The sequence below is a fragment of the Equus przewalskii genome, chromosome 25, assembly GCF_037783145.1.
Source record: "Equus przewalskii isolate Varuska chromosome 25, EquPr2, whole genome shotgun sequence".
NCBI lineage: Eukaryota > Metazoa > Chordata > Mammalia > Perissodactyla > Equidae > Equus > Equus przewalskii.
Window position 1 is genome coordinate 7705695 of NC_091855.1, and position 22725 is coordinate 7728419.

The 22725-nt window shown below is 38.0% G+C and overlaps 1 protein-coding gene across 1 annotated transcript in view; it reads left to right on the forward strand.

Moving 5' to 3' along the window:
* The window catches only part of MNAT1 (MNAT1 component of CDK activating kinase), a 218372-nt gene that overhangs the window by 50442 nt on the left and 145205 nt on the right, over positions 1-22725 (forward strand). Inside the window, exons 3-4 of the mRNA XM_070593141.1 lie at positions 1389-1462; positions 13803-13906. Coding sequence (XP_070449242.1) covers positions 1389-1462; positions 13803-13906 — 178 coding nt within the window. The remainder of the gene's footprint in view (positions 1-1388; positions 1463-13802; positions 13907-22725) is intronic.

The window sequence follows — 22725 nt, forward strand, 5'->3', positions numbered from 1 at the left end:
TATGTGTTTGTTCATCGAAAATTTCTTAAGTTCTTAGAGAACTCAGTAATATTAATTATCTAAGCTTTGTTAGAGAAGAATAGAGCTTCTTGATTGATGGAATTTACTTATTTGCTATTAAATCTTTAATTTGATTAACAAATATGTATTGAGTACCTACTGTGCAAAGACTGTTATGCATATTAGGCACTGGGTATGAAATGAGTGAAACAGCCATGCACTTGCCCTAATAAGGCTCATAGTAGCGTAGCATAGAGATAGACAGTGAAACAGGCGAACAAAATAAATATGTGATTATAAATTGAGAAAAATGCTGTGAAGCTAGTGACATCAATGATGTCAGGTCAGGCGTGAGGAGGGAACATTTAGGGTGAGATTTGAAGGCTATTAAAGAAAATTGTGTGTTAGCTATAATTTATTTTGATATATGTCTCTCTGTGTACGTATATATTTATTGTTAATATTCTGTCTTTTTCATTTATAATTTAGGTTTTACTCTTTGTTGATAGTTTTGGGTTTCATTTTATCTGTCCTTTTGTTATAAGCCAGTTTTTTGTTTTTGACCTTTAAAGAATTAATGAATATTTAATTTATTATTATTATTACTTTTTGGTGGTATATATTTCAGCCTTGGTCATTGCAACCTTGCTGGTAGCAGCGTCTTTCTAGGTACTTAATCAGGTTACTTTATCAGTGCCCACGCTGCTCTTTTATTATTTGGATTACTTCTGGGAGATAGTCTTTCTTAGATTTTTATCTTTGATTATTAACCCCTGTGGATTTTGAATTCTGCACAGGTACATTACGGTATTTACAGATTTTCCTGATCAAGCTTTCTTTGGACTATAACTGTCATGAAAAAGAAGAAGGTCTCTTTTGAATTAACTTTTAGCTTTCTGGAAATTAGTGAATCTATTTATAAGAAGTAAACATTGTCATAATTTCCAATGATAGATCTTGTTTAAGCTCATTTTCCATTTCTTCAGCGTCCTAATTTCTTTTTCTTTTCCTTAAGTCTTAGAAGGATTTTACATATTGTACCATTCTCTCCTGATTCTACTCCTTCTCTGTAGTCATAAGAATTTAAGAACAGCGTTCTTGGTTTAGTACAAACCTGATGATGTCAAGAAAACGGTGTTTTAAGAGGAAGATGGGCACGGATGTTAGCTAAGGGCCAGCCTTCCTCAGCAAAAGGAGGAGGATTGGCGGCAGTTAGCTCAGGGCTAATCTTCCTCAAACAAAAAAAAGAAAGAAAGAAAACAGTATTTTATGCAGTAAGCAGTCCTTTTCTATGTATCGTGTATGAATTAGGTAAGAACAAACAAACCAGTTAGATAATATTGAAAGCAAGTGATACATAATATTTTGATTTTTTTCTTCTCTTAAAGATACAATAAAAGAGAGGAAGACTTTCCTAGTCTGAGAGAATATAATGATTTCCTGGAAGAAGTGGAAGAAATTGGTATGTTTTTAATGCTTGTACTTTTGGTGTGCTAGCCTGTGTGCTTTTATCTTTTAGATGCCTAGGAGAGCATCTCGCATAAAAATCTCTAGCAAGTTTTATTGTGATGGTTGGTGTTTACTTAATTACTTTCTGTTGCACTTGAATCATGTTTGTTAAATCTGAGGCCTACTTAAGTAAAGGACATACTTAAGTAATAAAGATTTTGTCTTAGGGAAAATAATGATGAATAGAGGTACTACCACTTTATAGCTGGGAAGGAAAGCTGTATCTGTGTATGTCATCTGTATGTTGATGATGTATTCTAGTAAACAAAAAGAAAGAACATCCATATTTTTAAAAAATAGGATTTCCGTTAACTTGAAAATTTCCATGATGACTAAAGCCATGTGTTGTTTATCATCATTTATGCTTCTGTGCATACAGTAGTTTGAAAATACTTTGAAGCAGTTGACCATTGAAATGGCATTCTATTACTCAGTGTTATTCTAGAATCAGAGGTTAGAGTAATCTTAGTGCCTTTTGTTTCTATTGTGATTAGTCAAAAGGATGCTTTCATAAAAAAGTACTGTTTCTATTTTCTTAAATAAGATTTTAGAGGTGTTAAAGTTTAGAAGTTGTTATACATCAATTAAAAAATTGTTTTTTTAAAAGTTTTAATTATTCTTACTCAATATAGGTTTGGAAATGACACAAAAATTAGACTGAAAATTAGAATGAGACTTAAGAGAATCAAAGAATCATCTTTTTATTCTTTTCTTAGACCTGAGAGCCAAGCTATACTCACATTATTTCTTATGTAAAATATGATTATAATAAAACTGATCATTTTTTAGAAGGTTTATGTGTAGTAAATTTTTAGAAGTTTCAAATTCCTGAGTAGTGGAGTATTCTAATTCCTTTAATTTCTTTATTAACTGAGAAAATCCCAGAAAATCTTTTTATTTCAACTATTATTGAAACTCTTCTAAAATATCTCCGTTTCACTGTTCTACTCCTTCTCTGTCATAGCAAATAGCAAACAGCATGTAGAGAACATAATTTAGACTTTTTCTGGGATCTTTTAGTGCCTTGGAGCCATTGCTTTTTCATTCTAATTGTCTTCATTGCATTTTGTATGTAATCTTAGCAACCACGAATGGCTGTGGATTTTAGCTGAAAAGATGGTAGAATTGGCAGTGCCAAGGCAAAGTAAAAAAGTTAGGAATATAGACTGAGAAGATAAGCCAATAAGATATCTGCAAGAACTGGGCAGGTATGAGGTATGTAGACATCTGGTTATACATAGATATTAAGTATAGGATAAGCAGTTGGATAGCAATCAGGAAGAAACCCAGCTTACATTTATTCTAAAGGCGATGTGTTTAGTCAAAAATCTCATCAGGCAATAAAGGGAAAGGGGATCAGTGATGTCACAGAGCAAGCTGAATACATGGGCACAAGTCCAAGCTGGCAGGCAGGATAATTAAAAGAAACTGATGGACAAAGAAGGTGGTGAAGAGGGGATCTTGATTCTGGAACAAGGTTCTGGTTGAGCGATGATTTTTAAAAATATATGTTTTTTGCTATGAGATGAATTAATTTGAATATATGAAGAACTGGAGACCCATAGGTAAAACCAATTTCATGTCCAGAAGTGGGAGCTAGGATTGACAGGTAAGAGCAGGTCTGGATATTAGGTCTATGCAATATGTAATTCTTTCTTTACCAGGTAAGCAAACTGTGGCTCAGAGCATTTAATTTGAAAGTGATTCTGCTGTTATATATATTCATGAAGGATTATCTTCAGTTACACTATGTCGACGCTCCCTTCATCAGCCTCCACTTAATTGACTCATTGGAGTAACTGACATTTCCCAGTCCTTTGGTAAAATGTACTGACTGATGCCTAAAGCATAGTGAATGCATGATGAATCCTGTCTGTTAGAAGATGTCCTCAAGTATACCTCTATACTTCTCTTACTAGTTCAGTTGTATACCAAGAGTTGGTTGCATTGATAACCAAACCTTATGTCAGTTGTACATGTTATTGTAATTATGTAATTTAATTAAGTAGTTTATAAGGTTGGGAAAAAATTGCAAAACTCTAGAAGGATTCTGCTTCTCAAATTCTTGGTCTACTTTAAAAAAAAACAGAAACTCAAAACATAGACGGCAGGTATGGTTTATACAAGAAACAAGCAGAACTCCAATTAAAGATGAGACCTTGGCTATATGTCATTATGTTAGAGAATGACTGTGCATTTACTATATATGTTTTAAGTTAAAGTGTTTAAGGAGTCTGTATGTGTGTTTCCCTTCTTTAACAGATTTTTCTAAGTAATAGACTACTAATGCTGATCATGTTGGAGAAAGAGCAGTTCTGTTGTCCTCACGGACTTAGAGTTTATTTTCTGAACTTCAGCTAATTCAGCAACTATTAGTTGTTCTATATGAACTGCTTTACTTGCTGGCGATGTGTGATCTTTGCCATCAGTAAGTTCAGACTCTAAAAGGGGAGAAATTATGTAAACTAGTAACTATAATGTGAAAATGTATAGCTATTTTTTGTAAATGAGAATTTATGGGAATTCCTATATGGGAATATAGGAATACAGATAATAAAACAATTATTTCAGTATTAGGAAATAGAGGTATAGTTTGGTGAAGTTCAGACAAGAGGTCATTTTGGTTTTAAAAGATGAATAAGAGTTTACCAGGTAGAAAGAGAATGAAAGGACATTTGTAGCAAAAGACAAAGTCATGGAGATACAAGGGTGTTGAGCATGTTGGAGAATGAGTGAGTAATCTGTTATAGGTAGATAGAATGACTATCTATCTGTAGGTATGGAGAATGACTAGAAATGAGCCTTGAAAAACAAACTGGACCTAGGTTATTGAGGGCTTTGTAAGCTAGGCTGTCAGGGTAGGATTTTATTCTATGGCCAATAATGAGCCAGCGGGATAGTGTGGTAGTGATGTTGAATATTGACAGAGATGCTGGGAAACCATTTTAAGGGACTGTTACAGCAATTTGGATGAGAAATAACAAGGGCTTGGAGTATGGAGTAGATAGTTGGGGGTGGGGGAGATGAGGGGGAAGAGAGTGGGGGGGGAACAGATAAAGGGGATATTTTAGAGAGAGAATAGTCAAGTGAGTAATTTGATGTAGGAAGTGAGATAGAGCAGGCAGGGATGAATTAAAATATTCTCACCTTGAGCAGTTGTATGGTGTTAATCAAGAAAATAAAAGCTGGAGAGCAGGCAGTATTTTTTATTGTTTTGTTTTTTTGGGTGGAGAGTGTAAAAATGAGGGCAAGACTCGTTTGAGCCCTTTTAAGTTTTTGTTAGGGTATGGCTCCTCTACTTAGTTGTGCCATTGTTCTTATTGGTATGGTATAAATAAAACTTCTTTTTAAAATCTTGTTTCAATAGCTATTTACCTTGTATTTTATTTATGTTTTTAAAGATGATTAGTTAGATATTTGTGATATCTGTATTGGCTATCTCTGTGTTAATCAGAAGTGTAACATGTTAATGCCTGACTTAGCTATACTTACATCTCATATACTTTTGTCAAGTCTCTTAGAGAGCGGCATTTTTATCCTTACTTTCCTTATGGAGAAGAGGCACAAAGGTCTTAAGTATTGTGCCCAAGATCACTTTGCTAGTAAATAATAATGGAGCCAAATTTTGAACATAAGTTTTTTTCTGACTTTCAGAGCCCATGAAAGTGCTTGGTAGTCTCAAAGGGTAGTTTAGTAGTCCAGGTCTAGAACATGTGGTGCTGATTGCAGAAACTGTGGGAGATGAGAGGAAAAAAAATAAGTTGGGGCCATATTTTGAAGACTCTTAAAGAATTTGGAGATTCCTAGGCCTAGATTGAGAGGAATAGAGTTGGTAGGGTGGCTGAAGAGTCAGTGTTTGAGGATTTCTAAATTGGGAATTGGTCATTTTGTTATATAAATTTCTTTACGAATTCTTTGAATGTCACAAATATAAAAATTTAAAAATATTAGAATTTTGAATAATGGGCATAAAAAATTACAATAGAAGGGACACACATGAAGATGAACTCTCTTATAGCATTAACAATGGGCTCTTTTCTGTGGTTATGACAATCTAAACATAAAAATTCTTGTTCTTTTTGGCCCTAGGGGTTATCTCAAAGGTTTGTTCTTAGTTTCATAATAAACAGATTATTCTTTTGGTTCAGGGTATGCTTATTTTAAAAGGGTGAGAAAGTCCTAAGGGCTTTAATTATAAATTTTGGATGTCTGAAAGACTTCAAAATTGTACATTAAATAACATTAAATCTTTCAGAAGATACAATAGGTTTTTTGTTGGCTTTTAATACTTGACTAAAGGCAGCCAACATCAGAGCCAAACCAGTAACTAGATAAAGGGCCAAATGATTGTTATAGAAAATTATCTTCTATTCCTTTTTCTTCAAGGCTATTATACCAACTTGATTCATTGTGGCGTGAATGAGACTTGTTTCATCTGAAAAGTTTTAAAATAGTAATACAAATTTATGATTTTTTGCTTCTTTTTAAAGGAAGAGATTTGTATTGTGATTATGATTTGTATCTATTATATTGCTATTACCTTTATTTTCTAAATTAAAAAATGAAATAAGCAAGTTGATTATTTTAGTTTCGTTAGAATTTATCATAAAGTTTTTAATAAGCATAAAGAAAGTAATTGTATATAAACAGATATATTTTACTTAGAATTTAACTTTATTTCTGGGTTCTGTTTAATGGAAAGTTTAAATCAGTAGTCCACTGTCTAGCTTGCTGATAAACTGTGATTTTTTTTCTTATATTGCTCTAAATGTTGTAGTAGAGTTCAACATAGGATAGCAGTTTGATTACCTTTACTTCTCAGTAGATTTGTACCATAATAAACAAAGATTATTTGTTCCTGTAGTTTTGCATCTGCTTATGTTGCCATTCCGTATAATTCAGTTCTGTAACCATAAAGGTCGTTTGGTGCACTCTGCTTCAGTGGTCCACGTTCGCAGGTTCGGATCCTGGGTGTGGACCTAGACCACTTGGTCAGCCATGCTGTGGTGGCAGCCCACCTATAAAAAATAGAGGAAGATTGGCAACAGATGTTAGCGCAGGGCAAAATTTTCCTCAGCAAAACAAAACAAAACAAAACAAAAAAGAAATAATTATAGATGTTAGCGTTGGTTTATTTATTTATTTTCCTTCTGGATAATTCAACAGGTAGTTTTTGAGCTCTTACCAGATGAGAAATTCCTTTTTTTTTTTTAAATAGACTTTACTTTTTAGGGCAATTTTAGATTCACAGCAAAGTAAGTGGTAAGTACAGAGAGTTTCCATATACCCCTTATGCCACACATGCACAGACTCCCCCACTGTCAGCATCCCCCATCAAAGTGGTAAATTTGTTATAATTGGTGAACCTACGTTGACATTATTGCCCAAAATTCTTAGCTTACATTAGGGTTTACTCTTGGCGTTGTACGTTCTGTGGGTTTGGGCAAATGTATGATGGCATGTATCTACCATTATAGTATCATACAGAATAGTTTCACTTCTGTAAAAATCTTTTGTGTTCTCCCTGTTTGTCCCTCCTTTTCTCCTAACCCCTGGCAACCACTGATCTTTTTACTGTCTCCATAGTTTTGCCTTTTCCAGAGTGTCATATAGTTAGAATCATATAGTATGTAGCCTTCTCAAATGGGCTTCTTTCACTTAGTAATATGCATTTAAGGTTCCTCAATGTCTTTTTGTGATTTGTTAGCTCATTTCTTTTTAGTGCTGAATAATATTCTGTTGTCTCGGTGTACCACAGTTTATCCACTCACCTACCGAAGGACATCTTGGTTGCTTCTGTGTTTTGGCAATTATAAATAAAGTTGCTATAAACATCTCTAGGCAGGTTTTTGTGTGGACATAGTTTTCTACTCTTTTGGAGAAATGCCGAGGAGTGCAATTGCTAGATTGTATGGTAAATTTAGTTTTGTAAGGAACTGTCAAACTGAGTGAGAATTCCTGTTGTTCCACACCCTTGTCAGCATTTGGTGTTGTCACTGTGTTGGATTTTGGCCATTCTAATGGATGTGTAACAGAAGTTTTTTATTTAAGTGCTAGGCGTGATAAAGATAAATCACACCTAGAATCTGCCCTCAGGGAACACTTTATTAGATCAAATAGATTTGAACATTGAAAATAATTGTACAGGGTAGAAAGTAGATAAGTGACACCAGAATGATATTAGGTAACGTATCGTGGCTATTCAGGGATGAAGAGATTGTACCTGCAAAGTGAGTTATAAGGAAGAGCTGGTAATTAAGCTGGATATAGAAGGGTGGGCCAGATATGGATATCCACAATGTTCTAGGTTGAAGTTGGTACTAACATAGGCCCTCTGGGAGCAGTTTGATCACACGTATGGAGATAGGAAAGTGTGGGGCCTGTACAGATGCAGAGAAATAGCCAGACTGGGCTAGCAGTGATTTTTAGGCGTTGAGAGAAGCAGTACAACTAGCGGTGGAGATAAAAGTTCAGGCTTTGGAATCAAATAGCTTAGGTTAAAATCCTGGTTCTAACATTTACCAGCTGTATATCTTGGACATAGTTATGTAATATCTTTAACCTTATCTGTAAAGTGTGAATAATAGTAGTACCCATCTCATTAGGTTATTAGGAGGATTAAGTGGTGTAATTAGGTCAAATGCTGGACATAGTGCCTGTCATTTGTATTTCATAGATGATTGATTGAGGTATATGTATATTACATACATACACAGACACACACACACACTCTCTCTCTCTCTGGAGTGTATTCTTCAATCAAAACTTTGAGAAGATCACTTCAAGGAAACAAATGAGGGAAAGCCACTCTGGTTGGAATTGCTCAATCTTTCTTTTGCTTCTTGAAAGGCTTTGAGGAATCTCTAGAACTCAAAGCAGAGAGGGAAAAGTAATGTAAGAGAGATAAGGTTGGATTTCTTTCAAGGCATTATGGATACAAAAGCAGAGAGTGAACTGAGTGACTCATGACTGAATGACATAATCAGAACTTTTTTGTTTTAGAAGGATCAGTTGGTAGCCGATTCCATTACAAGGAAGGATAGTTTATTCCTTTAGTAAACGTTTATTCAACAACTAGTACAGTGGTAAATAATATTTAATGAAGCAAGGATACTTTTAGTTTTTCCCTGTTGTCACTTAGCATATAGTTTCTTGTCTTATTACTTCAATTGTATGTGTGTAAGGATGATCTCCCTAATGAAAGTGTTAGTCTTTGGAAACAGGAAGTTCTTTTGTATGCCCACAACACCATGGTGTTGGGAACCTGATGGATAGCCATTAAATTCCTTTCTCCTTTTCTTCTGTCTTTCCCTTATGTCTGAATGATATAGAGATCATATAAAATATGATCTTTGAGTGCAAAATGGAGTGCAAAGTAAAGTATGCTGTGTATGTGCATACATATCATGTAAAGTAGAAAGTGATTTTTTAAAGATTGGCATCTGAGCTAACATCTGTTGCCAATCTTCTTTTTTCTTTTTCTTTTTTTCCCTTCTTTTTCCTGCCTACCAAGTACACAATTGTATATTCTAGTTGTGAGTGCCTCTGGTTGTGCTATGTGGGATGCCACCTTAGCATGGCCTGATGAGTGGTACAATATTTGCACCCAGGATCCGAACCGGCGAAACCCTGGGCCACTGAACAACTTGACCATGGGGCCGGCCTCTAGAAAGGGATTTTTATATGAGCTGTAAATAGTCTTTTCAACATTTGTAAGAGAAGGAGGTTATTTCTAATTAGGGGAATCACAGAGAACTTCATGGAAAAGGTAGTATTGTACTAGACAAAGATTGGGTATATTTTCAATAGTAAGAAAGGGGGATCAGGCATTCTAGGCAGAATGGTATGATCAAAGGAACTGGAGCAGGAAGTGTGGGGGACATTTGGAAAATGCAGAGCTGTCTAGTTTCAAGAGAGGTCTTTATTAAGGGGACATAAAAGTAGTTATAGCCAGATTACGAAGGGTTCTGAATTCTAAAAGTGTTTGATTTTTCTGTATTAAAAGGGAGGAAGGCAGAGGGGGTGAAACAGAACTATAGGATGGTGGAGGTGGAAGGTGATTTGAGGTATGCTTCAGAAATATTAGTCTGGCAGCACTGTATATTATGGATAGGGTTAGTGTGTAGGATACGATGCAAAAATGCTGGAGATAGAAAGTTTAGTCAGAGATTATTATAAATTATCCAGAGAGAAATAAAATCTCGACTTGGTGTGTTGGCAGGGTACGTTGAAAATAAGGGCAGTTTTTTTTTTTTATTGACTTAATGATAGGTTACAATCTTGTGAAATTTCAGTAGTACATTATTGTTTGTCAGTCCCATTTGTTTATTCTTTCTATTGTTTCCCTTCTCTGAGAAGACATGGTGTCCGAAAAGATCCTTGTAATACTGATGTCAAAGAGTGTACTGCCTACGTTTTCTTCTTGAAGCCTTATGGTTTCAGGTCTCACCTTTAGGTCTTTGATCCATTTTGAGTTTCTTTTGGTGAATGGTGAGAAAGAATGGTTAATTTTCATTGTTTTACATATGGCTTTCCAGTTTTCCCAGCACCATTTGTTGAAAAGACTTTCTTTTCTCCATAGTATGCCCTCAGCTCCTTTGTTGAAGATAAGCTGTCCATAGATGTGTGGTTTTATTTCTGGGCTTCCAGTTCTGTTCCATTGATCTGTGGACCTGTTTTTGTACCAGTACCATGCTGTTTTGATTACTGTAGCTTTGTAGTATGTTTTGAAGTCAGGAATTGTGATGCCTCCCGTTTTGTTCTTTTTTCTCAGGATTGCTTTAGCAATTCGGGGTCTTTTGCTGCCCCATATGAATTTTAGGATTCTTTGTTCTAATTCTGTAAAGAATGTCATTGGGATTCTGATTGGGATAGCACTGAATCTGTAAATTGCTTTAGGTAGAATGGACATTTTAACTATGTTTATTCTTCCAATCCATGTACATGGAATCTTTTTCCATCTCCTTATGTCATCATCCAATTCTCTCAGAAAGGCCTTGTAATTTTCGTTGTATAGGTCTTTCACTTCCTTAAATTCACCCCAAGGTATTTTATTCTTTTTGTAGCGATTGTGAAAGGTATTGTGTTCTTGAGTTCTTTTTCTGTTAGTTCGTTATTAGAGTATAGAAGTGCTACTGATTTATGTAAATTAATCTTATACCCTGCAACGTTGCTGTAGTTATTGATTACTTCTAAGAGTTTTCCAATGGATTCTTTGGGGTTTTCTATATATAAGATCATGTTGTCTGCAAACAGCAAGAGTTTCACTTCTTCCCTCCCTATTTGGATTCCTCTTATTCCTTTTTCTTGCCTGATTGCTCTGGCCAGGACCTCCAGTACTATGTTAAATAAGAGTGGTGATAGAGGGCATCCTTGTCTCGTTCCTGTTTTCAGGGGGATGGCGCTCAGTTTTTGCCCATTGAGTATGATGTTGGCTGTGGGTTTGTCATATATGGCCTTTATTATGTTGAGGTACTTTCCTTCTATGCCCAATTTGTTCAGAGTTTTTATCATAAGTGACTGTTGGATCTTGTCAAATGCTTTCTCTGCATCTGTTGAGATGATCATGTGGTTTTTATTCCTCAGTTTGTTGATGTGGTGTATCACGTTGATTGATTTGCAGATGTTGAACCATCCCTGTGTCCCTGGTATGAATCCCACTTGATCATGATGTATGATCCTTTTGATGAATTGCTGAATTCTGGTGGCCAGAATTTTGATTAGAATTTTTGCGTCGATGTTCATCAGTGATATTGGCCTGTAGTTCTCTTTTTTCGTGGTATAAAATAAGGGCAGTTTTTAAGGCAGTTTTGGTGCTAGGATCTGTAGGATTTGGCAGCTGGTGCTTATGGAATGCAAAGGAGAGTGGGTCAGATGAAATGAGGTGTTAAATCTTGATGTCTTAGCATGATAGTTGTATGATTATGTGGTACATATTCATATGTGCCAAATACGGAGATGGTTTCTAAAATGCATATGAGATAGCTTCAGCTTTTCCTGGCATTTGTTTGGTTGAAAGTATGGGAACTGATGAGATTGATCAAGGAACATAGAGGGAGGAAAGAGGGCAAAGACAGAATCATACAGATTACTTAGAGACCAAGAACAGTCAGAGATAGAAACAAGAATGAATTGTTGGAGTAGTAGGAGAATATATTAACAAATTAGTCAAGAGAAGGAACTGCCTGAGGAAAAAAAGTGACCTACATTGTTAAGTGGGCATAGATGTTGAGGATGGTGGAGGTTGTGAAAGATTATTGGATTCGGTGGCTCAGCCAACGGCCTGTTAAGTACAAGGACTGGGCTGTGAGTGGTTGGCAAAAATAGTGGAATCAGACCATATTAACTAATGGATCACAGTTGCTTTTCTGTGGGCCATTGCTAGTTTGGAGCCTCCTTCTCTGACTGTTTTGTGTCTGGGCCATAGTGTGACTTATGGAGAATGCCCTACATTGCATCCTAGCCAGATTCCCTGATTTTTGAGCACAACTGTTTTCTTTTCTACTTTGTGGTAAAAAATCTGGAGAAATAGCTAGAGGGTGTTTGTTTCTCATTCTTTCTCATTTCTCCCAGAGTTTTAAAATTGCATGTAATGGAATTGAGGATTACTTCCATTTTTTCTGAGTACCTTAATGAGTCTGGATTTTCAGTAATGATTATGGTAAGTTGATGTTCTGAAATAAGTTAGCCTTTTGAGGAGATAAAAATGAAATTATGAATCAGATTGGTCTTTTGAGTATGTTTGATGGCCTTAGCCAACAAAACAGGTAAGCCTGTGTTGGGCCTCCAGTATTACTTTTCAACTGTTATGGGCCTCCATAATCTAGAAGTCCAGGAACTATTTGTGATGGTTGTTAGTTAAAGGAAGGAGTGAAATGGAGAAGGAATCTGTCAAAACACGGAGTAGAGCAGAGTTATTTAGGGTAGATCAAACTTGTTTACAGGACAAGCAGCAGGAAGCAGTGGTAAGTAATTGGAGAAGGGGTAGAAGGGCTAATGATGGATGGAGAAAGATTACATGGGAAGCCAAAGGGGGTCTGAATCGAATTATGTAACGGGAGAGTCTTAATGATACGGATCCTTCTTTAGACAGGTTGATGCAAACACTGTAAGGGGTGGGGTAGTGGGGTGGTACTTGATAATAAGAACTTATATATACCCAAAGTGTTGGTTTTTCCCCCAGAGTGTTATAGCAACTTTTCGATTTGTAAATGTAAACTTAGAAGGGAGTATGGCAGCTATAATTCAAATTATTTTGAGTTGGAATAATAAAAACACAGTTCTAACTCACTGAAAATTTGTTTATTTTTTATTGAGTTATTGATAGGTTACAATCTTGTGAAATTTCAGTTGTACATTAATGTTTGTCAGTCATGTTGTAGGTGCACCACTTCATCCTTTGTGCCCACCCCCCACCCCACCTTTCCCCTGGTATCCACTAAACTGTTCTTAGTCCATAGTTTTAAATTCCTCATATGAGTGGAGTCATACACAGATTATCCTTCTCTCACTGGCTTATTTCACTTAACATAATTCTCTCAAGGTCCATCCATGTTATTGCAAATGGAATGATTTTGTTCTGTTTTGCAGCTGTAACTCACTGAAAATTCATCACCTATCTGACCACGTCTCTGTGGCTTCTCTTGTGAAATTATTTCGGTTTTAAGTTTAGGTGCCGTTTTATCCTTTATTTTCTCTCTTGAGTTTCGACTCTTATCTATTTCATCCTTTTCCATATCTAGACTGTGTGGGAAATAATTCAAGCTTATATCTAGCCATGTTGGAGACCATTGGAATGTGAATAAAACCTGTTTTTGTTTGATATAAATTTATACAAGTATATGATATTTTTCGTTTTGGATAGTTCTAATGTTTCTGGAGCACAGATTCTTTTCAGTATTGATTCTGACCAGTGTAGTAGATCCCAGACTGACTCTTTTTCTTTAAAAAATTTAAGCAATATTTTATATGCTTTTAAAGTTAGAGTGAGGACTATAAAAATAAAATCTAATGTGATTATAGCAAGCACATTTCCTAGGTTTTCTGGGGTGATTGAGATATTTAGATATTCTGTGTGATAGTCTGAGAGTCTTTCCTTATATTTGTCTCAGAAAACATAGTTGCTGAACTAGACCTAGTCTCTAAAATAGTGGTAGGTTAAAGGACACAAATAGAGCTGTAAGGAATGACAACCTGATGAATTAAGAAGTCACTGTGATGAATATTTTGTTTTTATTATTTATGTAAGGTTTATGTTAAAACTATTTCATGTCATTGTTTCCTTTCCAACACAGTTTTCAACTTGACCAACAATGTGGATTTGGACAACACCAAAAAGAAAATGGAGATATACCAAAAGGAAAACAAAGATGTTATTCAGAAAAATAAGTTGAAGCTGGTTGGTTGCTAAGTATTGTCTTCTTCTTCTTTTGTATTAGAAACGACTGCTTCCACACGATCCTTTAAAAAGCTATCTTCTTCTAAAACTAGTGCAAAGAATTTAATTGAAATTTAGGCCAGATGTAGGTAGGAGGCACACGTTACTGTAGCAAAATCAACTTTGACAACATTATTAAAATGTGTTCTATAGAAGAAAAAAAATTGTATACATGCAGAAATTTAATTGTCTACCTTAATTTAGCTGTTGTTTCTTTTTTTTTTTTTTTTATTAATGTTATGATAGATTACAACCTTGTGAGATTTCAGTTGTACATTTTTGTTAGTCATGTTGTGGGTACACCACTTCCCCCTCCTTACCCTCCCCCCACCCCCCCTTTTCCCTGGTAACCACCGATCAGATCTCCTTATCAATATGCTAATTTCCACCTATGAGTGGAGTCATATAGAGTTCGTCTTTCTCTGACTGACTTATTTCGCTTAACATAATGCCCTCGAGGTCCATCCACATTGTTGTGAATGGGCCAATTTCGTCTTTTTTTATGGCTGAGTAGTATTCCATTGTGTATATATACCACATCTTCTTTATCCAATCATCAGTTTCTGGGCATGTAGGCTGGTTCCACGTCTTGGCTATTGTAAATAATGCTGCGATGAACATAGGGGTGCAATGGACTCTTGAGATATCTGATATCAGGTTCTTAGGATAGATACCCAGTAATGGGATGGCTGGGTCATAGGGTATTTCTATTTTTAACTTTTTGAGAAATCTCCATACTGTTTTCCATAGTGGCTGTACCAGTTTGCATTCCCACCAACAGTGTATGAGGGTTCCTCTTTCTCCACAACCTCTCCAACATTTGTCGTTCTTGGTTTTGGATGTTTTTGCCAATCTAACGGGGGTAAGGTGATATCTTAGTGTAGTTTTGATTTGCATTTCCCTGATGATTAGCGATGATGAACATCTTTTCATGTGTCTATTGGCCATATTCATATCTTCTTTTGAGAAATGTCTGTTCATGTCCTCTGCCCATTTTTTGATCGGGTTGTTTGTTTTTTTGTTGTTAAGCAGTGTGAGTTCTTTGTATATTATGGAGATTAACCCTTTGTCGGATAAGTGGCTTGTAAATATTTTTTCCCAATTAGTGAGCTGTTTTTTTGTTTCAATCCTGTTTTCCCTTGCCTTGAAGAAGCTCTTTAGTCTGATGAAGTCCCATTTGTTTATTCTTTCTATTGTTTCCCTCAACTGAGGAGTTACAGTGTCCGAAAAGATTCTTTTGAAACTGATGTCAAAGAGTGTACTGCCTATATTCTCTTCCAAAAGACTTATTGTCTCAGGCCTAATCTTTAGGTCTTTGATCCATTTTGAGTTTATTTTGGTGTGTGGTGAAAAAGAATGGTCAATTTTCAATCTTTTGCATGTGGCTGTCCAGTTTTCCCAGCACCATTTGTTGAAGAGACTTTCTTTTCTCCATTGTAGGCCCTCTGCTCCTTTGTCGAAGATTAGCTGTCCATAGATGTGTGGTTTTATCTCTGGGCTTTCAATTCTGTTCCATTGATCTGTGGACCTGTTTTTGTACCAGTACCATGCTGTTTTGATCACTGTAGCTTTGTAGTATGTTTTGAAATCGGGGATTGTGATTCCGCCGGCTTTGTTTTTCTTGCTCAGGATTGCTTTAGCAATTCGCGGTCTTTTGTTGCCCCATATGAATTTTAGGATTGTTTGTTCAATTTCTGTGAAGAATGTTCTTGGGATTCTGATTGGGATAGCATTGAATCTGTATATTGCTTTAGGTAGTATGGACATTTTAACTATGTTTATTCTTCCAATCCATGTGCAAGGAATGTTTTTCCATCTCTTTATGTCATCGCCTATTTCTTTCAAGAAAGTCTTGTAGTTTTCATTGTATAGATCCTTCACTTCCTTGGTTAAGTTTATCCCAAGGTATTTTATTCTTTTCGTTGCGATTGTGAATGGGATAGAGTTCTTGAGTTCTTTTTCTGTTAGTGTATAGAAATGCTACTGATTTATGCACGTTAATTTTATACCCTGCTACTTTGCTGTAGTTGTTGATTATTTCTAATAGTTTTTCTGTGGATTCTTTGGGGTTTTCTATGTATAAGATCATGTCATCTGCAAACAACGAGAGTTTTACTTCTTCGTTACCTATTTGGATTCCTTTTATTTCTTTTTCCTGCCGAATTGCTCTGGCCAGCACCTCCAGAACTATGTTGAATAGGAGTGGTGAAAGTGGGCACCCTTGTCTTGTTCCTGTCCTCAGAGGGATGGCTTTCAGCTTTTGTCCATTGAGTATGATGTTGGCTGTGGGTCTATCATATATGGCCTTTATTATGTTGAGGTACTTTCCTTCTATACCCATTTTACTGAGGGTTTTTATCATAAATGGGTGTTGGATCTTGTCGAATGCTTTCTCTGCATCTATTGAGATGATCATGTGGTTTTTGGTTTTCATTTTGTTGATGTAGTGTATCACGTTGATTGACTTGCGGATGTTGAACCATCCCTGTGTCCCTGGTATAAATCCCACTTGATCATGGTGTATAATCTTTTTGATGTATTGCTGTAATCGGTTTGCCAAAATTTTGTTGAGGATTTTTGCATCTATGTTCATCAGTGATATCGGCCTGTAGTTCTCCTTCTTTGTGTTGTCCTTGTCAGGTTTGGGGATCAGAGTGATGTTGGCTTCATAGAATGTGTTAGGGAGTTCTCCATCTTTCTCAATTTTCTGGAACAGTTTGAGGAGAATAGGTATTAAGTCTTCTTTGAATGTTTGGTAGAATTCTCCAGAGAAGCCGTCTGGTCCTGGACTCTTGTTTTTGGGGAGGTTTTTGATTACCGTTTCTATTTCCTTACTTGTGATTGGTCTATTCAGATTCTCCATTTCTTCCTGATTCAGTTTGGGGAGATTGTAGGAGTCTAGGAATTTGTCCATTTCTTCCAGGTTGTTCAATTTGTTGGCATATAGTTTTTCATAGTATTCTCTTATGATCTCTTGTATTTCATTGGTATCTGTTGTGATTTCTCCTCTGTCATTCCTGATTTTATTAATTTGCGATTTCTCTCTTCTTTTCTTGGTGAGTCTGGCTAGGGGTTTGTCAATTTTGTTAATTCTTTCGAAGAACCAACTCTTTGTTTCATTGATCCTTTCTATTGTCTTTTTTGTTTCAATATCGTTTATTTCTGCTCTTATTTTTATTATTTCCCTCCTTCTACTGACTCTGGGCCTTGTTTGTTCTTCTTTTTCTAGTTCTGTTAGGTGTCGTTTGAGGTTGCTTACGTGAGCTTTTTCTTGTTTAGTGAGGTGAGCCTGTATTGCGATGAATTTCCCTCTTAGGACTGCTTTTGCTGCATCCCAAATGATTTGGTATGTCGTGTTCTCATTTTCATTTGTCTCCAGATAATATTTGATTTCTTCTTTAATTTCTTCAATGATCCATTGTTTGTTGAGAAGCGTGTTGTTTAGTCTCCACATTTTTGCACCTTTCTCTGCTTATTTCTTGTAGTTGATTTCTAGTTTAATAGCGTTATGATCAGAAAAGATGCTTGATATTATTTCAACTCTCTTGTATTTATTGATGTTTGCTTTGGTTCCCAAAATATGGTCAATCCTTGAGAATGTTCCATGTGCACTTGAGAAGAATGTGTAACCTGCTGTTTTTGGATGAAGTGTTCTATATATATCTATTAAGTCCATCTGGTCTAATTTTTCATTTAATTCTATTATTTCCTTGTTGATTTTCTGTCTGGATGTTCTGTCCATTGGTGTTAATGGTGTGTTGAGGTCCCCTACTATTATTGTATTGTTGTTGATGTCTTCTTTTAGTTCTATTAAGAGTTGCTTTACAAATTTTGGTGCTCCTGTGTTGGGTGCGTATATATTTATAAGTGTTATGTCTTCTTGGTGGAGAGTCCCTTTTATCATTATATACTGTCCCTCTTTGTCTTTCTTTATCTGTTTTGCTTTGAAATCTACCTTGTCTGATATTAGTATAGCGACACCTGCTTTCTTTTGTTCATTATTAGCTTGGAGTATTGTTCTCCATCCCTTCACTCTGAGTCTGTGTTTGTCTTTGGGGCTGAGGTGTGTTTCCTGGAGGCAGCATATTGTTGGATCTTGTTCTTTGATCCATCCTGCCACTCTGTGTCTTTTGATTGGGGAGTTCAATCCGTTTACATTTAGAGTGATTATTGAGACGTGGGGGCCTACCACTACCATTTTGTGTCTTGTTTTCCGGTTTTCTTCAGTTTCCTTTGTTTCTCGTCCCATGGTTTAATCTGTTCTGATGTAGAGCTGCTACTCTCTGTTGTTGTCCTTCTACTTATCTCCTCTGCTCTTGGTTTTGTAGCCCCTTTCCTTTTTTGGATTTTTCAGGAATGAGGGTTTTCCTGAGGATTTCCTGAAGAGGAGGTTTTGTGGCAATGAACTCCCTTAATTTTTGTTTATCTGGGAAAGTTTTTATTTCTCCATCGTATTTGAAGGATATTTTCGCTGGGTAGAGAATTCTCGGCTGTAGGTTTTTGTCCTTCAGATTTTTGAATATATCATTCCACTCTCTTCTAGCCTGTAAAGTTTCTGCTGAGAAATCTGCTGATAGCCTGATGGGGGTTCCTTTGTAGGTTAGTTTCTTTTGCCTGGCTGTCCTTAATATTTTCTCCTTGTCGTTGACTTTTGCTAGCTTCACTACTATATGCCGTGGAGTTGGTCTTCTTGCATTGATAAAGTTTGGAGATCTATTGGCTTCTGTCACCTGAAGATCCATCTCCCTCACCAGATTTGGGAAGTTCTCAGCCATTATTTCTTTGAATAGGTTTTCTGCCCCTTTCTCCTTCTCTTCTCCCTCTGGTATACCTATAATCCTTACGTTGCATCTCCTAATTGTGTCTGATAATTCTCGGAGCGTTTCTTCATTTCTTTTAAGTCTTGCTTCTCTCTCCTCCTCTGCCTGCAACAATTCTATATTGCCATCTTCCAAATTGCTAATTCTTTCCTCCATATTATCGGCCCTACTGTTCAGAGCATCTAGATTTTTCTTAATCTCCTCTATTGTGTTCTTCATTTCCAATATTTCTGTTTGGTTCTTCTTTATCGTATCAAACTCTTTTGTGACATAGCTCCTGAACTCGTTGAGTTGTCGGTCAGAATTCTCTCTTAACTCAGTGAGTATTTTAATGATGGCTGTTTTGAAGTCATCATCATTTAGGTTATATATCTCATTTTCTTTGGGATTGTTTTCTGTGTATTTGTTACTTTCTTTCTGTTCTGGAGATTTAATGTATTTTTTCATATTGCTTGATGATGTTGATTTGTGCCTCCGCATGGAGATAGAGTTTAGTTGCTCCTTTCACTTGTTTCAGCTGCTGCGGTGGGGGGAGCAGCTGTTTATACTTCACCAACCAGGAACCCTGTCCGTAGTTGCTAACTGGGCCTGGGCCCCTCTTCGTAGCCACAGTGGCCCTTTGGATTCCCTCCTCTGCCGTGGGGGCCGTCACGGGGGGCTTCAGGCTGCACGTGCCTACTGTTGTTGCCCACCTAGATGCGCTCTCTCCTTGGGGTCTGCAACGGTGTTATGGGCTTTTCCAGCGGCCAGGGGTGGGATCACTTATATTTGTCGCTCCGTTGCTGTCGGCACCCACCAAATCTCACTTGTCCTCTATGGGTCGCAGGAGAGCTATTGGCATCTTCTACAGTCTGTGGTTAGTACACCTAGCTATGCTGCTTTTGCCCTGGGGTCTTCCAGCCTTGTGGCTGGCGGCTGGGTGCCTTCTACTGGTGCTGTGCAGAGGCTTTCCCTAAGGCTTCTGTGAGCCTGTAGGGTTTCCCCCTAGGCTACTAAGCTGGGTCTCTGGAACTCTCTCCAGCCCCAGTCCTCTCCGAGATCTCCGGCAATCCCTAGCCTCACCGGGTGGGCAACGGCAGCTGGGGGTCGCCCCGTCCTCTGGGCTTCTCTCCGGGCCTCTGCCGGGAGCTCTGAATGCTCAGCGTGGCCCCTCTGCTACCGGCAGACAGAGAGTTTTGTCTGCTGCCTGGCGGAGCTCCGGCGCTTCCCCTCCGGGTCGCCGGACCCGCCTTTGAAAGTTCCCCCGCCCCGGTCCTCTCCGAGATCTCCGGCAATCCCTAGTCCCACGGGGCGGGCAACGGCAGCTGGGGGACGCCCCGCCCTCTGGGCTTCTGTCCGAGCCTCTGCCGGGAGCCCTGAATGCTGGGCGTGGCCCCTCTGCTAATGGCAGACAGAGAGTTTTGTCTGCTGCCTGGCGGAGCTCCGGCGCTTCCCCTCCGGGTCGCCGGACCCGCCTTTGAAAGTTCCCCCGCCCCGGTCCTCTCCGAGATCTCCGGCAATCCCTATTCCCCCGGGGCGGGCAACGGCAGCTGGGGGGCGCCCTGCCCTCTGGGCTTCTCTCCGGGCCTCTGCCGGGAGCCCTGAGTGCTCAGCGTGGCCCCTCTGCTACCGGCAGACAGAAAGTTTTGTCTGCTGCCTGGCGGAGCTCCGGCGCTTCCCCACCGGGTCGCCGGACCCGCCTTTGAAAGTTCCCCCGCCCCGGTCCTCTCCGAGATCTCTGGCAATCCCTAGTCCCCCGGGGCGGGCGTCTCTCTGGGACCCTCCGGGCGCCCCGAGCACCAGGCTGGGTCTCCCCGCCAATGGCGGGGAGAGACTCTCCCCGCGGGCTCAGGTGTGTAACTCCAAAGTTTCCCTCTGCGTTTAGGAGTAATTGCGGGGGGTTTAGGTAGGGTTCTGGTCACCTGTTTCCACCGTCGCTCCTCTGTTGTGTTCTCGCTCCTGCCCTAGATGTGTGTGGATCCTCTGGGGGCGTCCGTTGGAAGAAAGCCGCTTGCGGGTACTAGGCTGCCCGTCGGGGTCGGAGAGTTTTCACCTATTTCCACATCCTCCCGGAGGAAAGTCCGTCCGCCTTCCGATGTATAGTCGCGTGGGTGTCTCAGACGTCCTGAGATGCTGTCTGGATATCCTTTGTCAAGCGATAAGTGTCCAAATAATTGTAGACTCGAAGGGCGAGAGACAAAGAGGACTACTCACGGCGCCATCTTGGAATTCCCTCCTAGCTGTTGTTTCTTTAGTACAACGTGGCTTTCTAGTTTTGGGGGAAAGCAGAGATAATTATTTTTGAGGTATTTTACCAGGAATTTGTAATTGTTGGTAAAAATGATACAAGTATATTTGGATTACATAGCTTGTATTTTCATCTTGTGTTTAGAAGGACTTCTTCCTTATGGTCTTAGAGTGTTTCCTTTAGGCACCTCTTTCCTGCCATAAAGCTCTCAAGGAATTGACACTACATTCTTATTCCATTCATACTCAAACTGGCCTCCTTGGAAAGCTGTCTCATTTCTGAGAGCGTTGTTGTGCCATAAATTACTCTCTTTGCCCAGTAGCCTTCCTTGGGTACATCAGAAAATACATGCAAAATAGGTATGCCTAGGTAACTTGTTGCATTAGCCCTATTTAACTTAATAATGGAAGGTTGTTCCTTGCAAATGAGTGTGTTTTTCATTCATAGTTTTAAGCTAGGAAGTAAATAGAGTTGCAATGAAAGAATAATCTAATTTTAGGCTGGTTATATTATTTTAAAGTAGGAATTTCTAATTATCTGAAAACTTTATAATGATAGGTTACTGAATAAAACAAATACTTTATTTCATTCATGTTACAGTGAGATTATTTGGACTGCTTTTATTCTTCAGATTAATGTTCAGCACCTGTATATGTTATAGCTAAGTATTTTGGTCAATAATTCATTATCATTTATTAATTGACCATTTTGTGCAGAGCATTATACCTATTAGTGATTTTTACCTGGGTATTTGGTATTGACATAAGCATACAGACATAGGACACATTTTTAAGATAGTGCTAGTTAACATATATCAGTATGAGGTATTGGGTACAGCCCTCAAGTGGTCCATGGAGCATGGACTAGCTTACATGACTGATGTCTTTTTACTAACCTGAGGTAGCAACTTGCCTTTAGTGTCTCTGTGAATGTTGAAGTCATATTGTTCCAAAAAAATCAGAGTTGTATGGAAGAAAAAGAGGAAAAAGCAGTCTGTTGGATGATTATCGCATGTCACATGACCCATTTCTGACATAGAGAAACTATTACTAAGGTGTTTGCTAAGGAGATCTTATTTATTTCATGGAGCTGGCACCTAACATCTATCAGTGTGTCATGGGGAAACCGAATAAAGGTGATCTAATCTTGAAATAGAGTCTCAGTGAAGAATAGCTTAATTTTAATGTTTATTTTTCTGGATTCTCATGAGCAGCAGATTGCTGTGTAGAATGTCTATCAATTTAGAAAAAAATAATTCAGTTCAGTAAACATTTGTTGAACATCTGCTAAATAAGCATATAGTATAGAAAGATGAATAAGAACCCTGGTTTCTAGGGACCAGGTAATTTCAATACAGTCATAAGCACATGGAAAGTGCTATGTGCTTATTACTATGGGGGTACAGAGGAGGGATAGCTAATCCATCCTGGGAAGGTTGGGAAAGGCATTCCAGGTGAGCCTTGAAGGACAAGTAGAAGTTACCAAGGTGAAGAAGATTGGGCATAGGTGGGGGTTGGAGGGCTGCAAAAGAACATTCCAGGCAGAAAAAAATCATGAGCAAAGGCAAGAAGGCATGGATACTCATGTAGAGTTGTGAGAATTGTAAGTAATTCTATATTGCCAAAGTTCAATAGAGAGAGTTGAAGTTGGAGAAGTAGAAAAGGCCCAGGGTGACCTTATGTATTGTAAAAAGTATTTTGGACTTCTGTAGAACAGTTTTTTTCTTTTTTTTA